The 24,202-nt window shown below is 42.9% G+C and overlaps 1 protein-coding gene across 1 annotated transcript in view; it reads right to left on the bottom strand.

Moving 5' to 3' along the window:
• Positions 1–24,202, bottom strand: part of GRIN2D (glutamate ionotropic receptor NMDA type subunit 2D) — a 1,598,839-nt gene that overhangs the window by 185,678 nt on the left and 1,388,959 nt on the right. The window contains exon 11 of the mRNA XM_085616462.1: positions 18,962–19,149. Coding sequence (XP_085472588.1) covers positions 18,962–19,149 — 188 coding nt within the window. The remainder of the gene's footprint in view (positions 1–18,961; positions 19,150–24,202) is intronic.

Here is a 24,202-nt window from a genome sequence, read left to right on the forward strand (position 1 = left end):
TATGTCGCATATTTTGATCTCACTGAATTGGCTCCCTTTAACATCGCAAAGTATCCGCAAGCTAGCTTTCACTACTCGTTAAGTGCCACACACGGGTTCCCCAACATACATATAACAGAAACTCATTGTTACAGGTAGACAGGACCCTCTGCGGAGCACAGACTACCTTCTTCTTGAAATCCACTACTTGGATTCCAATCGTTAAACATTTTTTTAAAACAATCTTTCATCCGAAGTGCAACAAGAGTCTAGAACTCTATGCGAACAAATATCGATAATTTTTGGGGAACTGACAATACTCTTTGTGGCACTAATATATTCTCTGCAACGTATACTATGTTGTCATTAATGTTATTCTATGTCATTGTGGGGGGTTTATGACACTGAGAGAAACATCCACTCTTAATGCATCCAGGTAATATAAATGAAAAACCCTATTGGTTTTCTACTTCTTTTAATTCTTTCACTGCGAATACTCTGTCACCGTTTGGGTCTAGTAGCCGCAATAGAGATGTCTAATAATTAAATAAATAAATGTAGTACTCCTCTTCGTAATAATACCAGGGGTCATTCTTCCTCTGGCAGTGCAGAATGGGGGTTCCTGAATGAACCCCGAGTGTCCCCTAAGGAATAAACATGATAATTGGCAATTCCAAGTCCAATTCCGACCGGTAATTCATTTTCTCCCCAGCAGTTTATTGATGCTGGAGGGTACTTTCTCGCGTTGTGCAGTCGTTTCATTATGCATGTGGATGAGTGTCATCATTTGTAGCTCTAGGTATTTTTCCATTGTGTGATTCATGGGTGAGTTTAAGAGTTTAAACTCTAATGTAGATACTGAGAGTCATCCCTGAGTTCGATGCCCTTATACAGACTCCACTTCTTGCCTCTGTATGGCCATGGAACTCCTTTGTGGCTCAGAATACCCTGATTAGAGGTGCCTTATCCCATATATCATCGGGGGTGTCCAATGTTTCGTTTTAATCTGCATCATTTTGTGGCATTCATAAATGTCACCTTTCATGACAGTTGCAACGCTTTAAGGCTTTCCTTTGCTCTCATATGCACAAAGTTATTTTTCTATATAGAGAGATGACTACGATGTTTTTAAAAGCCATCCAAGCTAAAAGCATCCGGCTGAGTATGACTCATACTCCTTGAATATTTGTCACATAGGGGCAGCTCCTCCGTGACAGCAGAAAAGCATCGCTCACCACCTAAATTGCCCCAAGAAGTCCCAGACAGTTAATTTATTACCATTTTATTTTTCATCCCCCTGTCCCGAACCGAGGGTCAGGGCGGGGCGGGGATTGTACAGGGACAACAGCGGAGAGGAGGGCTGGCTGCAAGGGCACTTTTCAAAGTGCGCATGTCCCTTTGGCCGGCCGTCTTGTGACATGCACACTTTGAAAGCTCTGACCCAGTTAGAGCAAAGGCAGGGCTTCAGTGTCTTCAGGAGCGGCGAGAGAGGCTGCTTCCTCCAATCCTGGTGCTTCTCTCATGGTGGTGAGAGCAGCACTAGAATTGGTTAAGGCAGTTGGCTGGGGCCCACGTCAGACTGCAGCAGCAGGAGGAGGACATGCAGCAAACAGTAGGGGCCAGCTACTTATGTACCATTGTAAGAAATAACCAGCGCCAATCTGGTCTTACCCTACAACAGCGATTGTGAATGTATCTGAGTATAATTTTTAAGAAAAAAAAAAAAGGTAAGTGTTTTTTATTTTACCCACCACCCATTTGCCCGCCTCACCACTCTCTATAGATGCCAGCAGTGACTGAGTTACATGCAGGTAAATATACTCAAAACGTTTCCTCTGCTAGATTACACTTAACTATTTCATTTTCCCATCCAGTCTTTTCCAGGTAGATTCTCAACAGTACACCAATGCACTTGAGTTGCAGGATGAGGTATAGTGAAATTCAGATAATTAATCTGAAAAATGTGTCAATTTGTCACAGCTTTTTTTTAATTTGCAAGGGCGGCTGCTTGCTATCGGCGTCGAGGCTCCACCCCTCCAATGTTCCTGTTTATGCGCCATCCGCATTGTTAATTAATCACATCACACACTGTGTATTATGATTATTTAATGAGCAATGTGAATGAAACAGAAAGTACGAAAGCATACTTGGACACCCGATGCCTGCACCGCCAGCGTCGCACTTTGACCCTCGCGTTTTGCGAGGGTCAGTTAGGCACTTTTCATTGACACATGCGCTGACATTGTGAGGCCTAGGGGTTTAATCAGTGCTTAAAATGGAAAAATAGAAGTGCAGGTACTCTGTAGCAGAGTACCTGCTTGTTTCTGAGAAGTGCCAGTATTCTCCAATTAAATGTATAACATTCTCCCTCTCAAAATAAAAAAAGTGCTGGTACACACCACCGGACAATACCGGTCCATTCAAAGCACTGGGTTTAATTTACTCCAGCCCTAGCCTGCTCTTAACTTGGGTCTTTGTGGTCCACCCCCAGATGACGTGCAGTAGCATCACTTTTTGAAGCAGCACCCAGCAGCATTTACTCCTCTAATCCAAACCCACCCTTGTGCTTGCTATCAATACAATGCAGTGTAATGATGCCTTTTCTCTGTCCCGGAGTACATCATTTTACAAATAAGTCCTTGTAAGCACTGGAAACAGCACGTGTAGAGGAGTCTGCTATAGACTATCCACTATAACACCTATCCAACACGTGTTTCATCCTTCATCATTACCTGGACTTTGTGAGGGCTCATTTGCAATAAACTGGCAAAGCCTGGTGTTACTCCAAAATTGGTAATTCCGCGCTGGGACAGTTTTAAAATGCAAGGATGTGCCATAGTTACAAAAATACGGCACACCCCTACATTTACTCTGGCACTGACTCTAAAAAAGCTGCCTAGCGCCAGTGCAGACACCCTAGTGCCATTTTGCTTGGGTGCCTGTCCTGCTGGTGTGAGTGTTTATGAGCAAGAAGGGACACCATCTTGCACGTTCACAATCTTAACATGTGATTTGGTCTATCCATGTGTGTTACAGAATGCAGCACACGTGGAAAGAGCAATATAGAAGGAGAAATAAAAAACTTCTCCTCGTATCGCCTGATTAAGACCAGGTCTTTTCTTGCCTTACTTTTGGCTGCCCCCTACCTTGGAAATATGGAGCAGCGCCAAAAAGCAATGGGTGTTGCAGCGGAACGCCCACTGCAACACCCATTGCACGCCCCTTTCATGCTAAGTGCTGCGTGAATAGGGACATTATTTACAAGGCAGCGTAACACCACCAGCACATCAAAAACGGTGCCCCCTGGAGTCCCGAATGAAAAGCAGGCCTTCTCCAAAACAAGACACACCTAAGGTATTACGGAAACGTGCCGAGGTTTGAAGTAACCATATTTTGCTAATGCATCAAATTGAGCATCCAAATATCGTTTCCAATTATGAGATCAAAACAAGAGATCAATTCTATTTTTCCATGCATTGCTATATATCAAATATCGACGTGCGAGTAGGCTATCAAGTGAGCATAAGTTTCAGACAGGTAGTGAAGCCAACGGTTACTGTATCTAGTATTCTTGGCAGAACACGTGTTTGCAAGCTTTTTAATAGTGGTAACAGTGCCAAGACCCAGCAGCTTCTGTATGCATAAGAGAGTATAGAGGCACAGAGCCTACAAAGGATGAAATGAAAGTGTGCACGCCTCAGGCAAGTTGCAAATCCACCTGTCAGCCACCCACGTGCGGCCGAGTAACAAAAGTATGAGAGACCTGTAGTTAAACACTCATAGCCCAACAAGTGTATTCATTGTACAATACATCGCTGCCGGTAACAAACAACAATCCTTTACAGCTGACCAATGTTACAACAATGTGCGCCACAACACGAGCAGGTGCGATATGTTCCCATTCTTGCCACGTTACAGTACAGTATGGAATTAGATTGCTTCCTGAATCCCGGCCTGGTTATAAGGGACACATTTGTTGGTCACCCCACTGTATTTTCATGCAGTGCTTCATGCAGTGCCTTGTACTGCACTTCTGCGATTCCTACAGTTGTAAATAGCAGGTGATACTATTAACTATTTCCACCGCACTGCACACAAATGGTAGATTCTTCTTGATTTCCCGAAAAAAATCATCACATATCTGAATGTGGCAGAAAAAGATGGACTTTAAATGGATCACTATATATCTACAGTTACAAACTCGATAACTCTCCAGAAGTATGCAATAAAATTCAAAGTAAAATACTTCTTCCAATATAATTGTCGGAATTTAATTCTCAAGTGCCTTATGCTCTTTTGTATAGAACTTAATACAGCAGTTTGCCTTTTCTCTGTACTACAAATAACAAACATCCAAGCGTGGCCGGCACAGGTAAAAGCGGTGAAGCGGTGGGACAGGGGCGTGGTTGGGAAGTCAACAGATGACGGGATAGGTCAAATGTAATTTTTTTTAAAACACAACTTGCGCTCGTCGCATCACCAACCTGGCAATGCCACAAGTTAGGTGGTTTTATTTATTTTTATTAAATTTTACCTATCCCGTCGTCTCTCAAATTCAGCCCCACTGCTCGTACCTGTGCCGGCCGCGCCTACAAACATCACTGTTACCCACTTGATTTGGAATACACTACAGTTGAACTCAGAAGGATGAAGTGCTGATTTGGTTGTGTCAAAATTCGACCTTGTAACTTCAAGGTCGTACAACTTGGTGCAAACTGAGTGTAAGCTACACTTGACATTGTTATATGTCTTTCTCCAGAAATAGATGCTTGCACCTTTTTGCTCAAACTGATTAAACAAGATATAAGAACAGGCTAGCAACACCAATTCCCATATTACTGTGGGTTGGTAATGAGTTTTGATGGCTCAAATACGGTGACCGACTTTGGAACATGTGTCCTGGGTTTTAAACCGGGCCCCTGTATGCAACAGTTGTGTGATTCTGGTTATCCCGGCAAAGGGGTTGGGCTTCTACGCGGTTTGAGTGCAGGGCCTAGCCACAGATCAGGCCTTACATCTAACCCTCGACTGTGCAGCAGTCAAATGGTACGCTCCGTTAGGTACCTGGGCAAAAATGTTTTTTAAAAACACAGAACTGCACTGAAAAAAGTAGAGGTTAACCCCTTCCATGCGGAGCGGATTCCCCCGCTGTGCTGAGCGCTGCTTGCGCGGGCGTGGTCATGACGGAACGGTTCCGTCATGAGCACAGCTCAACCGACGCTCATGACGGAACCGTTCCGTCATGAGCGCCGAAGGGGTTAAAGTGATGTTAAAGGCAGGTATGGTAATAAGATCTTATTGTACGTTAAAAAAACTTTAGAGGTTGACTGAAAAAACTAAAGATTAAAGTGCCAATATAATTAAGTATGGTAATCATATCTAGCTTTATGGTGAAGAAAACTGTACAAATTCACTGAAAAATCAAAGGCTAAAGTGACATTGAAGTTAGGCCTTTTAATAATATAAAAATGATCATAAACACACTGAAATTCACCAGGTATGGTGTACTGAGCTAACTATAATATATTCCCCTGCCATAAATAGCTTATGACCTCCCATGTTGCACTGCTCATGACATGAATAAATCATTGATAGCTTCAATCATTGTGATACCGTCCAAAACTGTCATCCTTTAACATTTGCTAGTGCTTCAAAGACAGAGGTCAAATTTTAGGCTAAGACTTCTGACAAATTGCTGCTTATTCTTTTAACATAGGGACTGAGGTTTACTATTCATTTTCTGGCTACTAGGGGAGAGGAAATTTTTAAGTGAATTATGTGAAAATCTTGTTCGAGTACAGGGAGCGCGAAAGGAAAAGCTGTAGGATATTGTTTTTTTTTCCAACTCTCCACAAATTATACCTGTAAATGAACTGTAGGCTTTCAGCAGATAGAAAAGCAAAAATGAAACATATTTTTTTGTAATTCTGAAGTGTATTCAAAACAGAGATTTTAATAGGATCAAAAGAAATCAAGACACTTTACTTGGTGAGGCATACATGATATATATACTTAGAAGCCCGATTTCCACACATTTTCATTTGTGTGCTACATAATTTTATCAATAAAACTGTACATCTGCATACATTTATTGGCCATTTCTGAAGAAAATATGCTGTCAGTAAATAACAGTGTGCTACCACATGATGTTTAAGATACATTCAAAAATCGCCCGCTTCATGTCCATTAAAGGTAGGAGGGTTGTAAAAGTTTATTGTTCTAAAAATTGGCTAATGGATCTAAAATGTATGGGAAACTACTTTAATTACCCATTTAAATATTTCACATGATGCACAATTTTTAGTGGAGGTTGACAAGTATACATGATACAAAATCTGATGGAACAAATGCTTCCAATAAATCTAACAACTGGCAATTACCTGAGTCAGCATTCCAAATCATAATTCTTTTTCCACAACATACCAACTCAGTTTGGACACAGCCATATGCAAATCAGTCTTATTCCTACTCCAACAGGAACAGACGAACCCGAACATTTTAGGCCAGGTTCTCCTTGAGCAAGCAACCAAAACTGCTTTTGCCCTGGTTGGGGCTCGTCAGTCGGATGTAGCTTGGTTCAAGTGGCAGAGTGAGCAAGGGACACATGTCTGGGCATATACTTGCCACTAAGGGCAGTACATCAAACACCCAAAAGGTGATGGGAGGAATGCTTGCAATAAGTCTAATTACTGGCAATTGCTCGGGGTAGCTGTTAGAAATGGGGGTTTCTAGTTGACAGTGGTATGCACACGGCCGGACTGGCCATAGCGGGCACCGGGCAATCCCCCGGTGCGCCGCATGGTTGGGGGACGGTTTTGGGCCCCTGGGGGCCGTTTTTGTTACAGGGCCGTTTTTGCAGCATAGCTGCAAAATCGGCCCTGTAACAAAATATGCTGAAAACCGGCCCTGGCAAAGAGCTCGGCGGCACCCCCATGCCCCGGGGGGCCGGCCGAGCACTTTTCCAGGGCAGGTTTTGGGTCCCAGTCTAGCCCTGGGTATGCACCATGTCCAAGTAGGGACCCTTTCTTCTAGTCAGGGTAAGGGAATGAGGCTTTTCTCAGAGACAATGTATTAAAGAATTTGTACAAATCACACACAGTAACTCAGTGAAAACACTACAAATGGACACCACGCCAGTTTAGAAAAATGAGTAATCTTGGTCTAAACCAAACAAGACCAAAACAACAAAAATCCAAAATACAGCACTCAAAATATCACTTTTTAAAAAGGTTTAAGCAATTCTGTTCATACAACTCTATGGATGTGGTGATTTTAGCACAAAGTACCTTTGATGCGTCAAAATCCACAAGAAAATACAGCCCCAGAGGAGAGAAGAGTCAGAAAACACAGTGATGCATTGGTTCTAGAGTCCTGGGGAAGCGACATGTCAGTTCTGCTGCACGCAAGAGAATTGTTGCATTGGTATCGGACTGTAAGGAGAAGCGACGTGGCGAAATCTGAAGGCGGTTCTATTCTGCAGGTGATGCAGTGGAAAACTTGGTGCACAGGTGAAATGTGTGGAAATCCGGATGAATTAGTATTTTTAATACAAAATACTAATTTATGACAAAATACTAATTTATGACAAAATCCTAATTTAAGACAAAATCATAATTTAAGACAAAATCCTAACTTAAGACAAAATACTAACTTTACTACTACTAAATGCCCTCTGTGAATACCAAAAGTAGTAAGTTTAGGATTTTGTCTCAGATTAGTTTTGTGAATCGGCCCCCAAGATTGTAAGCATTGTTCTAATGGTGTATGCCATTCCGCTCATCTCTGGTATATGTGCAGTGTATTTAACAAATTACGGAGGGTTATCCGTTGGGCCTGTGTGTGTGCCTTATCGTAGTATAGGGTCCTATGGACAACAGTGGAAACAACCTCAAATGATACAGTTGGGGCCCAGTACATCTTGGTTGACCTTGGGCCACCTGAGCAAGTCCTTACATTGGAGGCAGAGGTGAAGCATTACTGCATGCCATTTCTAGGACACACTAATACCATTTCTAGCTCTAGTTTTGTTCTGCACAACCTGTTCTAAAAGAGCATATAGCAGAGCTGTAGGCTCTCAGAAAAGTGTATGGTACAGAATATTGAGGCCTAAATTCCTTTTGACAAAAATGGTGTCCTAATTATTGTTTAAAAAACAACACCACGTTGGAGTTAATAATATAAAATGTGCACACAATGGAGCAATATTCTAGGAGACATAGTTGGCTAGTTTAGTTATGTCAGGTCAAATCAATTTGTAAGGTACCTCAACCCAGGGGTCTCCAGGTGCCAGCACAATGAAGGTTATGCTCACCTGAGAAAAAATTAGGTTTAGATTTAGCCGCGGCCTGTGGAGGGAGTTCCGTGGGGCGGTAAGGCGGGGCGGGGGAGGGGCAGGGTGGGGGGTTCTAAAAACCGGAATATGGATAATTACAGGTAAGTAAACAATTAAATAAATAAAACGAATTTCGTAGCGCGCGCTGCATTGCATTTTGCGATGCAGCGCGCGCTACGAAATTCGTTTTATTTATTTAATTGTTTACTTACCTGTAATTATCCATATTCCGGTTTTTAGAACCCCCCACCCTGCCCCTACCCCGCCCCGCCTTACCGCCCCACGGAACTCCCTCCACAGGCCGCGGCTGTTTAGATTTATTCTAAAACATTCAAGACAAGCAGCCTTTTTCAGCTCCGGAGGAAGGCCATTCCAACATCTTGTGCCAACACCTAACTTTTTTCTGAGTTGAAAGCTGCTCAATCAATGGATATCATCAAACGGCAGTGTTTTAGACTCAGTCCAATTATATAAATACCCCAGCATTTACATTCAAAGAACACCTAGCCACCAGAAGCACAACAGCAACTAAACTTCTGTTTGCATTGAAAACAATACATACAATATAAATAATATTAACAATAACAATATAAATAAATATGAATACCCCAGCATTTACATTCAAAGAACACCTAGCCACCAGAAGCACAACAGCAACTAAACTTCTGTTTGCATTAAAACAATACATACAATATAAATAATATTAACAATAACAATATAAATAAATATGAATACCCCAGCATTTACATTCAAAGAACACCTAGCCACCAGAAGCACAACAGCAACTAAAATTCTGTTTGCAATGAAAACAATACATACAAAGACACGTAATACCTCAACCCATCACCTACTTCTGGTCATTAATGCAGTATTTTTGGAATCGATCACCTTTGGCCCGGAACAACTGAAGGGGAAAGATGTGGTAACCTTAAACCGGTTACAGTAAAACCTAATCAAAAAATTATTCAGGATACCACAGTGTGTCTCTCCAACTCAAATCAGGCTGGAGTTAAGGTTCCTTCACCAGGGCCCAGCAAGGAATGGGGTCCTAGTGACATTAGGAAATGGGAAGACAGCCACAAAGTAAGGCTTTGTGGTTTACTGTTTTACACCAGTCAATTATAGCCTTAAAACTAAAAGATGCCTACGACACATCAATGGAATATGCTGTCTTTAAGTGGATCACAAACAGAGCAGTCAAGCTCTCATCATGGACTCTTGAGAAGGCAGATTTTGCACATAAATGCCATGCTTAGGCAGTTCTCTCATAATTTGCCATTTAGGGCCCACAGTCATACATGACCACCCACTTTTCAGCAGTTATGAAATATGCCCTGCCTCGAATACCTCTTGGTGTGCATCCATCAAAGGACCTGGTCCCCACTTGGAAGCAGTCTTGTCCCAACAATTAACGTTGCCTATGCGGATATAAACATGAAAGCTGACTGCACCTGCTCTGCATGTGCCCCGCACTCATATTCCAAAGGCAAAAAATTCTACCGACAGCCTTAAGAGCCCTACAAGTCAACTTCTCCATTTCTTGTCATGTGGAAAGATCTGTTTGAGAAGAACATCTCGAACTACTTGAGAGAGGTGGGGAATACCCCTATTACCTGCTAGAGACTATGTAAAAGGGTAAAGTGGTTGATGTTATTAAATGTTGATAAGAGGTCTATGTGCACCAATAGTGCTGCCGTACTCTTGTCCACCACCTCATATATCCTTTTCCTCACATCCAACATCACAGTCTCTGTGATTTTATCAGGCCTAAAGTTAGGCTAAAGCGTTCCAAGCAGGTTAAACTGCTCTGGGTGTAATGTCCGATATCAGGAGATTGCTTTCTCAAAAGTCTTTTGAGTTGTGGAGTCGCCCAAGTTTTGTTTAAAAGTTTTTTAAATACTGGGATTTAACCTTCCACAAGGGAGAGAATCTTTATTTCAGTGATAAAAGGCACTAGAATTTGAATTAGTGCTTCCATCGGGAATTGCAGGAATCAGCAGGACACTGAGTGTTGTTCCTAGTTCTAATCATGAGCTCTATTCCTTCTGGAGTCACTTAAGCCAGAGAAAATGGTCAAATTGTGTAGGAGTCAGATGTTAATGATATGGAATAAACTAGCATAACTTTTTTATTTCAATGGCTTCCCATATCTTCCTAATTTTCTTCACAACAAAATTCTTAATGGTAGATTACGCTGATGTAACATTGGGACACATTTATAAGCTCGGGGGGGGGGGCTGAACTTGAGAAACACCTCTGATGATCTCAAAGAGCTCCCTACGACAGTTCCCAGCAGTTCCCGTCCATGCAGTGAAAGAAATACATTTTTCCTAGTCAATACTGATTCTGTGAAGAGCTACACTTGTGCAGCTGGTTCTGTTTGGCACAGGAAGCAAAGTGGGGGAGGGAACTAAAGAAACTACTTCTATTAGAGGAATCTCGGGTTATAGTTTAATTTGAACCAGATCATTCCATACCAGAAACCTGTATGAAGAAGTCTCTTTTATGTAGGCTTCAGGCCTATGTAAGGTACTCACATCGTGTTTGGAAAGACGAAGTGGGACAAGCAAGCAAGGTGAGCCCTACAGTGACACTGCCAGTGGACTAGGTGGTGACTTCTCCAGTAGGAGAGGACCATAGACTAGGCACTCTCACTGTCGGGATTGCATGTCTGAGCTGTTCATATGGCAGGTGCACAGGATTGCACTAGGCTGGTGCTCATTGATGTGCCAACTTTGACGCTGGGTGCCTTAAGGGACTCTCAAAGGTCCCGGTTTGCCAGGTACCTGTTCACTTTCAGAGACTGACCTCTGAGCAGGTGGTATTGGAAGGAGACGGCGTGCCTTTGCGGTATGGGGTTCAGAGAGACCTATCATGGAGTAATTACTAGGGTACCATCAGATTCTTCTGTTTAACAACTTTGAGACAGGGAATATACAGGAGGATGGGGTGGGTCGGTTGAGGTTAACAAAGTGTTTAGAAGAGTTTCTCAGTTGACCTTGTGGAGGTAATGGGTGGGGCTCTTAGACCCTGGCCATTTAGAGGAAAGGGGAACCAGTGGCCCAGTTGTCGGCCACTGAAGTTAGACTATACAGGAGATTGTGCTGCATAGTCTCAAGTAGGAACATGTCAGCCCTCCCGACACCACCCATGTGATGGTCCACCTTAGCATGACAGCTGCGGTAGGGGTACTAGATGCTTCTCTGTCTGAGAAGAGATGAGACAAGGAGTAAAAGGGTGTTGTCCTGTGGGTAGACTATCCGAGACCAGGAAGGAGATATAAGCACTACAAGTGTAGTGGCCGCCTTTGGCCAAATGGCTGAATGGGGAATACTGGACCCCGGTCTCTCAGAGGAAAGACAGATCAGTAGCCTTCCTGTGGGGCAGATGCTGGCTGCTCTCTGTATATGAGAATTCTGGGTATCTGTTAACAGAGAGTTTATGGTTAGCTGTAGCCTGATGGATAAGGTGAGCATGCTAGTTGTTTCTAATCTCTCAGTGGGATGCCAGGTGAGTAGCCCAGTACTGACTCCTTGGAAGGTAGTCTCCCAGACAAGTGTACTTTCGAGAAGTCCGCTCTCCTGCTACCACCGTGCTGTATGGAGTCTTGGCCATTTGGCTCTGGTGAGGGTGCTGGATCCTGAACTCTCAGGGAAGAGACAGACCTGTAGCTCCTGGAGTTACTCCCAGTGAGTTGGGCACTCGGAGGTGTGCACTAATCTCCTGTAAGACACGTCAGCCTTCTCTACACCGCCCCTGTGGTGGATGACGGTGGTCTGACTGCTGAAGGAAGGGTACTTCAACTTGGTATCCAAGAATGGATCCAGATCATTAGCCCAGGGATAGCGTCAGTGGGGTGTTTCCCTGGTGTGTGAGTGGGGTCTTCTCTCGAATAAAGAGACCAGGATTCCTGAAAGGGTGGTGCCAGCAAAGGACCCCTGTGTGTGTGAGGGTAACAGCTGAAAGTGAAGAATGTGGGCTGTATCTCTGCCTGTAGGGTACAATGACCCCATGAGGTGGACAGTGGTTGGACCCTCTCACCTGGAGGCTGTGATTGCCAGTGTCGTTATCTTTCCCACTTTAACCCCTGCATGGCCACAGTAAGACAGGGAAGAGAGCTGTATGGCTGTGTGCCAACTTCTGTAAGAGACGGAAGACTACTGAGTAGAGGGATTTAACCTGCAGGGTCTGACCAGTGTGCAGACAATCCTGGGGAATGCAAAAGTACCATATTTTCTCCCACAGGAGGCAAGTAATCTGTTGTGACAGTACTGGCATTGTGGTCACTAGCGAGAGAGAGGGGAGGCAGTGTCCGTTTGACAAGTTTGGCACTTGTCAAGTTTGACAGCGTTTGGGCTGAGGCACCTCGCTCTTGTATTGAGGTCTGGTCACCACAACTTTCTGCAGTGTGTGGGCAGAGCTGCGTGAGAAGAGGCGAGGAAGAGCACAGATATTTTGAGACCATGCAGAGGCTTTGTGCCCTGGATGCATTTGTGCATGAAATAAGGTGATTCTCACTGCAATTCAGAGTCCTAGGAGAGAATGTGTCCTTCTGGCTATGTGTGGTGGGTGATTCAGGATCCAGGGATGTCCCTGTAGGGTTAATGAGACCTTGATCAACTGGTACGCTGTATGTCGGGCCAAACCCTATTTCCAGTTGCGATTGCCTGCCTGGGACAAATAAGTAATGTGTAGGACATTATTTCCACGGTTTCAGCTGGGAGGGGCCTGTTAAGAAAATGAAACATAACCTATGAAGACTAACAGTTTTTCACTTTTTGTTCACTAGTAAATGGATCTCTGCTAAGTATGAGCCTCTCTCTGGAGTCTCACCGCAATAAGCTCCATTAAAATTGGACTATGAAATAGGCAAGGACATTGATTCCCCCCACCCACCTTTTTTATTTAAGCCTGGGACTCTTCTCCAACGTCTACCCAGGGAGTCAAGAACACATCCTGTTGCAGACTGTGCACCTTGTGGGATGACCCTAAACGTCCTACATGTCTCTCATTTTGGAAGCACAATATCCCTTGTAGGAATCCACTCTAGGAAACGCAGCTAGACAGGTAGGGAGATGAAAAGGAATAAATAAAAACAGAGAATTGAATGATAGGAAAAGAATGAGAGCAGATAAAGGTTTCCTGGAGGGTACCTCAAGTTGTAAAATCATCTGACTTACAGCTTCACATATTGTTTTCACTCTTCACAGGTTTTGCAAAGGGCAAAGCGTGTGAAGTTATTGGGAGGAGGGTTTAGTGGCCCTTTGACCGACCAGAGACTGTTCCTGATGCTGGTCAGGGGACCGATGAGCAGTAGGAGGCCTGTCCCTACTCGACAACTGGGTTCTGAGATTGCATGCCATCAAAAATCCACCCTCAAAGACCAAGACTTCTGGTACCAGGTAGTCACTCGTGTGCTGGTGAAAGAAACTGCTGCTTACCAGCCGCTGCTCATGGTCAAGCCCCCCTCCGCCTCTCCCCTCATTTCTCTCCCACGGGGCATCATTTCACTGACCCTTTGTTACCATCAGCAAAGAACAGACCATTTCTTGCTGCAGAATATATCCTGTTCTTTATGGGCGTGGCATCCGGCAATAGGAAACAGTCAGTAGTGACGGGGTAAACTTTGCCAAGGAGCGGTGTAAAGGCGACGTAATTAGCTCTCCCCATCCGCAGACAGAAGGAGGGGAGTGAGAGAGTGTGTGTGTGTGAGGGAGAGTGAGAGTTGAGCAGGGCAGAATTCTAAAGTTACCATCTCAGCACGCGCTACAGAAGGTGGCTGGTCTGGAGCTCAGCAGGGCCATCTCAACCTTTCCTACTACAGAGGTCCATAACACATCGGCTCGTTAAGTTTAATGTAACGGGGCCCTTTATTACCTGCTGCTACATTTCTTAATGAATTTAAGTGTATATTTATGACTAGTGCTCGTGGTCATTTTTCATGTTCCCCACCCAGTTTACTACCCTGTCCTTTTATGCCAGCACCGAGTACCCTTTCTCTTAACTTCGCCAGTCGTCTTCTTCTGCCAGTCCGACATCGTTCATTGAACTAACACTTACACGATGGTCTACTTTTTCCAGGCGACTGGTATAACATCGGTGTTAGCGGTTCACGCCCGGCTTTTCGTCTAACTTGTCTACAAGAGCCCGGAAGCTGAGGCGCATTGTGCTATAAATAAACAGGGCACAGAGCGAGACTTTGGTAAACAACTTCCCGGAGATGCTTTTGCGAGGACGACTGAGTGGCACTGAGGTCACTTTAACTGTGAAAAACACTGAAGGGAAAAGAGGCTCTGCCTTCCGCTGCTCAACTCCTCATCCTTGCTCTGACAAACTTGGATGTCAAGTGGTGGACAAGGTCGGTAACCTGGCAACGGCCAATAGATAGAGGAAAAAGAAAATGGAAGCTGTGAAGAGGCTGCGAAGGGTTCAAAGGCGTCCTGTCTGTGTGACCTGCGAGAGAGCAGAGCCACAGAAATAGGAAAGTGGGCATTAAAAGGGGGAGGGGGAAGGGAGAGATGCGTCACGCGGGGAGGAGGGGGAAGGCGCAACGACCTGAAAAGCATGACGAAATGGAAAAGTGTCGGATCGCGAGAGAGACAGAGGGTAAAGAATGCAATCTGGAGAAAATTAGATTAATGCATAGTGAAGGGTGAAAAGGAGCAGAGAGGGCTGGGCTAAGGACAGGGCTGCATACAAACAGAGCAATAGGCAAGAGAGACGAAGAGAGGCCAGGGTACCAACCGAGCAAGAGAGGAGGAGGCAAGGCTTGGAGAACAACCGAAAAGGAAGATACGAGGAGGCCTGAAAAACATGCGAGACCCAGAGAACGGAGCCATAAAAAACAGAGTAACTGAGAAAGGGGCAACAGGGGTGAGGCTTGGCTAACCACAAAGCAAGAGAGGATGAACCCCAAAAAAGGCAGAGCAACAGAGAAGGGAGCACTGAGGAGACCTGGATAATATGTGAGCGACAGATGAGGAGGCTAAACTACAGAGAAGAAGCAACGGCGAGGCATGAGTAACAACAGAGGAGGGAGGAGAGGCCTGAGTGACAGCAGTGTAACAGAGAAGGGAGCACCGGCGAGGCATGGGTAACAACAGAGGAGGGAGGAGAGGCCTGAGTGACAGCAGTGTAACAGGAACACCGGCGAGGCATGGGTAACAACAGAGGAGGGAGGAGAGGCCTGAGTGACAGCAGTGTAATAGAGAAGGGAGCACCGGCGAGGCATGGGTAACAACAGAGGAGGGAGGAGAGGCCTGAGTGACAGCAGTGTAACAGAGAAGGGAGCACCGGCGAGGCATGGGTAACAACAGAGGAGGGAGGAGAGGCCTGAGTGACAGCAGTGTAACAGGAACACCGGCGAGGCATGGGTAACAACAGAGGAGGGAGGAGGGGCCTGAGTGACAGCAGTGTAACAGAGAAGGGAGCACCAGCGAGGCATGGGTAACAACAGAGGAGGGAGGAGAGGCCTGAGTGACAGCAGTGTAACAGGAACACCGGCGAGGCATGGGTAACAACAGAGGAGGGAGGAGGGGCCTGAGTGACAGCAGTGTAACAGAGAAGGGAGCACCGGCGAGGCATGGGTAACAACAGAGGAGGGAGGAGAGGCCTGAGTGACAGCAGTGTAACAGGAACACCGGCGAGGCATGGGTAACAACAGAGGAGGGAGGAGGGGCCTGAGTGACAGCAGTGTAACAGAGAAGGGAGCACCAGCGAGGCATGGGTAACAACAGAGGAGGGAGGAGAGGCCTGAGTGACAGCAGTGTAACAGGAACACCGGCGAGGCATGGGTAACAACAGAGGAGGGAGGAGGGGCCTGAGTGACAGCAGTGTAACAGAGAAGGGAGCACCGGCGAGGCATGGGTAACAACAGAGGAGGGAGGAGAGGCCTGAGTGACAGCAGTGTAACAGGAACACCGGCGAGGCATGGGTAACAGCAGAGCAACAGGGGAGGGAGGCAAGGAGAGGCCTGGATAACACGAGAGCATCGGTGAGGCCTGGGAGTCAATAGACCAATGGATTAGGGCGCTATTGCACGGCGAGGAAAAACACAAGTAGACAGAAAGTGGCACCTTAAGAGAAAGAAGTGGACTAGTCTGAGAAAGAGAAAGAGAAGGGACGACAGCATCAGAGAAAGACAACCCCGAAGCAAAAGTATGATTACATGATGACAAAATGAGGTAGGAAAAAAGGGAGGGAGGGAGCAAAGAAAAAGGGGATGGGGAGAAATGAACAAAAATGTTCGATGGAACATGCAGAGAAACAATAGATATTTCAGACCATAACCGAGCATGTATATTTATTGCCACTTATTCGTGCAGACTGCGAAAAAACTATATTGTGTGGTAGTTTATGTAAACATTTAAATATTACGATGGCATCTTCCTAAAACCTCAGAAAACAGGTTTCACGTGAGCCATGTGTAGGCCCCCGAATATGAACAATGAGCGAAAATATCTGAGTCCCCCCCCCCCCCTTCCTCCCGCAGTTGCCTGCCCACCTGACAGAGATCTCCAGAATTAGTCCCGCGTCTACTCAGTTTCTGAAACATTCGCTGCCATTTCATCAGCTCGCGCGCGCCTCGGGCCCTGGCACGGCCCATCCAGCCGTGCTCAGGAGGGCACCAGGGCAGCAGGAATGTCAGCTCAGAACACTGCGCCACCCCCTGGGACCTCCACTGCAGCGGGGAGAGAACTGGCGTCGCCGACGAGAGCTTTGGACCAGCAGCGGCGCGCTTGGCGCCGTTCACGAGCACTGCTGGCAGGATTTACGCAGACACCACTCCAGTCACAGGTTGGCAGGGGACTAGCAACCCGCCAAGACCATGTTATCGAAACAAGGCACGCGCAGGCGGGCCCACTCCGCCCCGCTGCAGTCTCAGGCAGGCTGGCAAGGCCAAGGAGAGAGCACATGCCATGTGCATGTGCTCCAAATATCTTCAACACAAACAGGGCACGTGGCGCGCCAGAGAGATATAGCTTAGTGGGATGTAGACCCGCAGTGGAAGTCAACATCTGGGAACCATAGAACACCGGCCCAGTCTTCCATCATTGTGAGGTTAATACAATGAATACCACAGAATTACTTCATAGTAACACCTAGGCACGGATTTACCCGGGGGAACGCCCGAGCTGATAGAGATAGGTTTGAATACCCCTACATGCGTCATGGTAATGGGGGGGTCACTCCAGGGGGGGACAGGAAGACGGGGGCACACTGACATGGGTCGCGGGAGGGAGGGGGGAGCCCATGCGGGAAGTGTAACTTTCCCACTGCATAACTGGCTGAAATGTCGTATGTACTACTCTCGTGAGTTGCTGGTGCTCTTGTGGGAATTGTATTGGGATGTTGGTAAGAAAACAATAAAAAAATGTTTAAACAAAAAAAAAAAACATCTAGGCACGGATTTACAAAGAGTTCAAGCAACGCAGCGCAGTAAGTTAAGTTGTTGCTGTGCACTGTGTGAACAGGAGAGAGCAAAACTTTGGCACATCCACTAAGATGTGCTGCAGTTCAGCTCTCTCCCTGCACTGGTGCCCTTTTGGGAGTCATGTGCCAAAGCAGTCACCTTTGCGCCACAGCAAATGTGTTTGCATTGTTGTGTGAGCATAGTTTAGTGCAAGAAGGAGTACCTTCTTGCAGAAGAACTATACTTGAAGGCGTCTTCAGTTTTTTTTATGTGTGCTGTAAAATGAAGCACACATGCCGAGAAGAAACCGAGGAAAAAATTCTTCTCGTTACGCCTGCCTCAGGAAGGTGCAGGATGTTAGTGCTAATCCCTGCCTACATTTTTTTGTAGAAAGGGATTTGTGTCGAAATCCATGGATTATTGTAGAGGAGCGCCCACGCACCACCCATGAAACCCCCTTGACGCAAAGTAATGCAAGGCAGATCATTCCACTGCTTTGCGTTACTTTAGTTTACAATCCAACACAAACCACGATTTGAACTGGATTGTAAAGCTCTTCAGTAGAATTTGCATCGGGTTTTTGTGAAAAAAGTAACACAAAGCAAACTCTTTGTAAGTCTGGACCCAAATGTTTAATCGGATGGAGCCATTTAGTTGTGAAAGTTATAAAATGACAGTAGTATTATCACTGTCATGGATAGGAAGAGGTCAAAGGTGATTTGCAATGGCGCTGGAAGCCCAAAATTGTAACACTGACTGTGTTGTCAATACTGGAATATTTATCCCTGGTGTAATATGCTTAATGTTGACAATAGTGTGCATTTTATACAAAATGCATCTGGCTGGTAACTGGAGTGAAAATAGATGGAAGGGGATGACAAGTCACAAAATAAACCAGCAGGAGACTCGTTCGAATGGCAATTTTTTTATGTCGACAACACACATCAATTTCTCAGGTCCAGATGCTATTTTCTGCTTGAATCAGTCTTAGTAAGGAGGAATATTATGCAAAAATGACTAACCCTTTGAAAAATAATAATGAGCAAAAATAAGTGAAACCCTATATTTGATACTTACCCTATATTACATTCACTAAAAAAAATCCCAAGGGAGTATCACATAGGAGGAACTGCTTGTGCACCTTTTTGTCGAATTCATCTCCATGAAGAACCTTTGCACGCATTGACCTACATCTGATGGAGAAGCGACGGGACCGATGGTGAACTTGTTAGACTTACCATCGCCCAGGAACTGCAGGAGAGCCAGGTCGATGGGTCGCTTCCACTTAGAACCTTTCTGGAGCGCAATGCCATAGCCGGTAGTGGCAAAGACCTTTCCGCTGCCGATAGTGACCAGCTTACATCCTTCGTCTTTCCGCGCCATGTAGTTCAACACTGCAGCGTCGTAGATGAAGGCATCCAGCTTCCTGCCAGAAACAGAGACAGAGATGGGAATGTTAACAGAAAGCTTTGACATTACTCCAACCGGTGTCACAATAGACACACTGATGGAAAATCATGAGCAGTGACGGAAGATGACTTGTTCCTGATCAGATCATTTGTATGTGATTCTACTTCGAACGAATTGGTGAAATACACCTTTCACGCACAATCTTCCTAAAATCATCTGAGTGACGCTTTGGATATAGTATATGGCCGTTTGAAAATTTTAGAACAATATTAGCATAATTTACAGATTTATAGGCAAGATGCTGATGCAACTATGTTGTCAAAAACTCATTAGCATATCCAGTGCTCACTAACTGGCATGGCGATGGATAGCATTAGGCCAACATTGTTGAGATTAGGAACTAAACTGGGTCACAAAAATACAACTACTGCTGCTAATACTACTACTACCTCTATTATTAATAGTGCCTCTACTAGTACTTCTACTCTTACTGTTACTAAGTTACTCCTCCTATTACACTACTATTAATACTGATTCAGCTATTACTACTAATCCTACTGCTACTCCTCCTATTACTAGTATTACTGCTTCTACTACTATTAGTATTACTACTGCTACTACTCCTATTCCTAGCATTTCACTATTATTAAAAGTAGTGGTAGTAGTTTATATTGTGGAACATAGCTCAGTTAAATAGATACTTTGCTAAAAGACATAGATGACTTCTAAACATATTTTTGTCAGCATATTATGTTAGACATTCAAAGAAACTTGGAATTGTGTGATATACTCCTCGCAGAATGATGTTACCTTCGATAAATTGGCAATTATAGGCCCCAGAGGCAGACATAGTGAGGGATGTGTATCAAATTGCCAGTCAAATACTCATTTAGTCTAATCACTGTCTGGCAGTTGAATTGCTCATTCAGACTTTAGATGATTTAAGACAGTTTTCATTATCAATATGTACTTGTCACTTGCTATAATAGGGAACAGGAACACAGTCATGCAGAGTTGTATTGCGTTATCCAGCAGTTCCAATGTCAATCAACTTGATGCTGGTCCAGACTCAGAATTGAGAAATAACTGCTATCAACTTAAGGGGCAACTTTCTTTACCTCAGATGAAAACAGGAACTGACCAATTGTCACTTCACATGGGGTTTCAATGCATTAAATTGCCATTTTAGCTCTGATAATCCTGCCCATCACATACATTTTTCCTTTGTGTGTAACACAGTGTTACATTATTCATTTGCTCATGGAACTAATTTTCATTTATTGAAACACTTCGACATTATTACATGCAATGAAAGTCATCCTTTATTGCAGTTGGTTAGTGTGTCTTAAACATTTCAAGAAATTGAGGTAGAGCATGAGTTACCCGGAGAAATAACGGACCAAAAGGTTATTAAATTGATTTGGGGTTAATAATCAACTAGCAGAACATCTGGGAAAGAGGTGATAATATCAAATGTTTTGTTGCTCTTGAGACTTTTAGTAAAAATGCTTTAGATAACACAACGTTTGAGGAAAAAATAGTCACTAATACGAAATTGCTTAGCAAAATTGACCCCAGGGCAAAATTGTTAAAAAAAATATAATAATAAGCTTCTGCGTTTTCTTGGTGAAAAATGTATTACTCATTCGTCAATTGAAGACCTACTATAGCAAACTATAGTATACAATTTTCTGATAGTCTCCAAGCAGTTAACAGAATTACAGCAGGTCTTATCTGATCAATACATTAAAAAGATAAGAATTACCATGGCATCAATGCTTTAATCTGTCAGACTTAATGTTATGCAAAAATATTGGTATGAGTTCAGTTTTGATTGCCATATAGCATCCCCTACATGGCATGATTGTAGGAAACATTTGTATATGACAGGTAATGCCCATATCCATATGAGATCAAATAATTGATGAGAATAACAGTGCAAGAAATTGGTCTAGTAATAAAGGCCATAAATTATCCTGAAGTCCTGTTTTCCAACAAAATACTGCGCAAAAGATATTGTGGTTCACAAATATTAAGTATCTAAAATATTGTGATGTTAAAAATATCATGGATCAGAATTTAGAAGGTAATAGAATATAGTTTTGTAGGTAGATATTGTTTTTGTTTACTACAGTTGAGAGTAATATTGTTTTAATATAGCTGTATAAAGCATTGGTTTTTTTTTTAAATAGTTAAAAAAATATTAGTTATTTTAGTGTTAAGTAATTAGTATTAAAATAGTACTTGTTTTTTTATTTGTTTTGCTAGAGTTTGTGCGTTTCTATATAAATTGCTTTATATAATCAGAAACTGTTAATTTAGTAGTGGGTTGATGAGTATGTAGGGATTAGCCTGGGAAGACTTGTAAAATGTAAAATTTTGTTTGTAATTTATAATTAAGTGTTTATGTGATTTAGGGCCTCATGTAGGTAGCCCAATACCGGTCGGTAACGGCCGATTTTCGGTAAATATACCGTTACCGACCGGTATTTAGGCTTTTGAGATGTAGGGGGATCATTTCTGTATTCGGTAATTTACCGAATCGGTAAAATTACCGAATCGGTAATTTTACAGATTCGGTAAATACCGAATACAGAAATGAGATGTAGGGGGACTGTGTGGTGGGTGTGGGGATTCGTTATTTACCACCAACTAATAGTTGGTGGTAAATGACGGATATGTGTGAAAATGCATTTTTGTGCACTGTGAAGTGTGCAATGTGGCAGACATACATGCCCCTAGGGCATGTATGTGCGCCACATGTGCACACATGGACGAATCAGGGGTGCAACAGGGTGTCAATGTGACACCCTTCCACCCTTGAATGTGCTCCCCCCAATACCGAATCGGTATTTACCGATTCGGTAATGAGGCATACCTTCCCATTGATTCAATCAATGGGAAGGTATGCCTCATTACCGAATCGGTAAATACCGATTCGGTAATTACCGACTTACTCCGATTCGGTAACATTTACCGAATTATTACCTACATACACTTTACCGATTCTTAAATACCGAATCGGTACAATTCGGTATTTAAGAATCGGTAAAGTGTATGCCACCTACATATGGCCCTAAATGTTTTAACTAATTATGTAAATTATGTAATTGACTAATTGCTATTTTAATAATTTGTGATTTTTAATTAATATTAGATTGGCTGATTTATGTAATTATAACATTATGGTAATTAACTTTAGTCGTATTAATTGCTTTGATTTCATTTGTATTATTTAATAATTACTTCATTATTATTAATGGTTTGTCCTTATATTATTATTTTTTTTAAATTTATTTTAACTCTTTGGTGGTGGCCAGGAAATGTTTTATTTTAAAATATTCGAATTTTTAAAAATAGTATTTGTAATATAAATCTATTTAACATTTTTATATATAACAAACAACTTAGGAGTGGGAAAAGTAAATCTGACCTCTCCGAAGTCCAATATTTCCCTACTTTGGAGGGCTATTGGTTAATATGACCCCTCCAAAGTCTAATGCTTTCACTACGTTTGCTTATAATGGAGTGGATCTAACAGTTTGCCAACTCCTGGTCTGATTGGAGGGGGAATTGCAAATCTGACCCTTTTAAAGTCCAACACTATCCCAGATATTGCTCAGGTTGGAATGGGAGTAGTGAAACTTACCTCACCAAGTCTAATTTTAGTTTATTTGATCTTTCTAAAGTTGTTTTATATATATATATATATATATATATATATATATATATATATATATATATATATATATATATATATATATCTTTTTTGTTTGTTTGTTTGTTTTCATCTTAAAAGTTATTTAATGTAAATCATTTTAATTATTTTATTGATCTTTGTTAATTTGTTTTTATGCTGTTATTGTATACATATTTAATATTTAATATTTTTATATCTTGTGTTTGTTTTTAACAGTTTTATTGTTTATATTTAAATAATGTTATGTTTTTAAATAATATGTTTATTCTCTTTTGCAATTATTTTAAAATATATATTTTATGTTTGCATGATATGTATTTTTAAAATATTTTTTATAAGTATATTATTAAAATGCAATATTTTTAAAGTTACTATAAATTTTAAAATGAATATAGTGTGTATTAGTGAGCATTCAGTATACTTACCCATTTCTAAATGATACTATGGTCTTCTATATTTGTTACCAATATTTATAACTTTACATACAAAGTATATAAAGTTGATATGTGAGTTCTCAATATTTTTGGGGATATTTTTGTCGATGTTTTTTCATCAGTCAACCCCTTTTACTAATCGGGTTCCTATGGATGTTTCAAATCAAGAGTTGATAAGTTGGGCAAAGGTACTTTCTACATTGCATGATAATAAAATGGAGTATAGTGTTAACCAGCCATAATGGAGGGGGACTATTATCCAACCAGTACATAAAAAAGGACTGATATGCGACTCCAAAAGTTTCCAATTAAGAGCTGTAATAAATTGGGTTATTAGTTGTGCAGGATGCGAGTCCTGCACAAGTAATAGGCCCACAATTGTCTCCATACTGGTAACCAGGCACTCCATTGTATCACTTTCCTCTTCCAGAGTGGTGAAGCAGAGCAGTCCAAGGATATGCAGGGGAAGTGGTGTGGGCTAGCAATCCCAATTGGTTGGTATGCATCAACACTCAATAAATCATTGTCCAGTCAAAGCTTTTTTTGTTAAAACAAAGGAAAGTATGTTTATTACACACACTACTAAATAGTACACATTCATTTACAAATATATATGCATTTTGCAGACGGCAATACCTTTGATGGCATTCCTGAAATCACATTTGAGCCCTAGTGGGTCATGACCCCCAGAATCATCAGACCCCCCCTCCAATACAAGATGCAACATCACAGTATAAGGGTGTATCATTTGGAATAAAGAAGGCCTATTGGCTTTGTCAAGGGGTCGCCACATCAAAATATAAGGCAAGTGTATTGGCTTTGTCACAGGGTCACAATATTATCAACAAGTTATTTACCTTCGGTAACGCCTTATCTGGTAGAGACTATCTAGTTGCAGATTTCTCCCCTTAGAATTATTCCCAGGCATCAGAACG

Source organism: Triturus cristatus, chromosome 7 (genome assembly GCF_964204655.1).
Source record: "Triturus cristatus chromosome 7, aTriCri1.1, whole genome shotgun sequence".
NCBI classification, from domain to species: domain Eukaryota; kingdom Metazoa; phylum Chordata; class Amphibia; order Caudata; family Salamandridae; genus Triturus; species Triturus cristatus.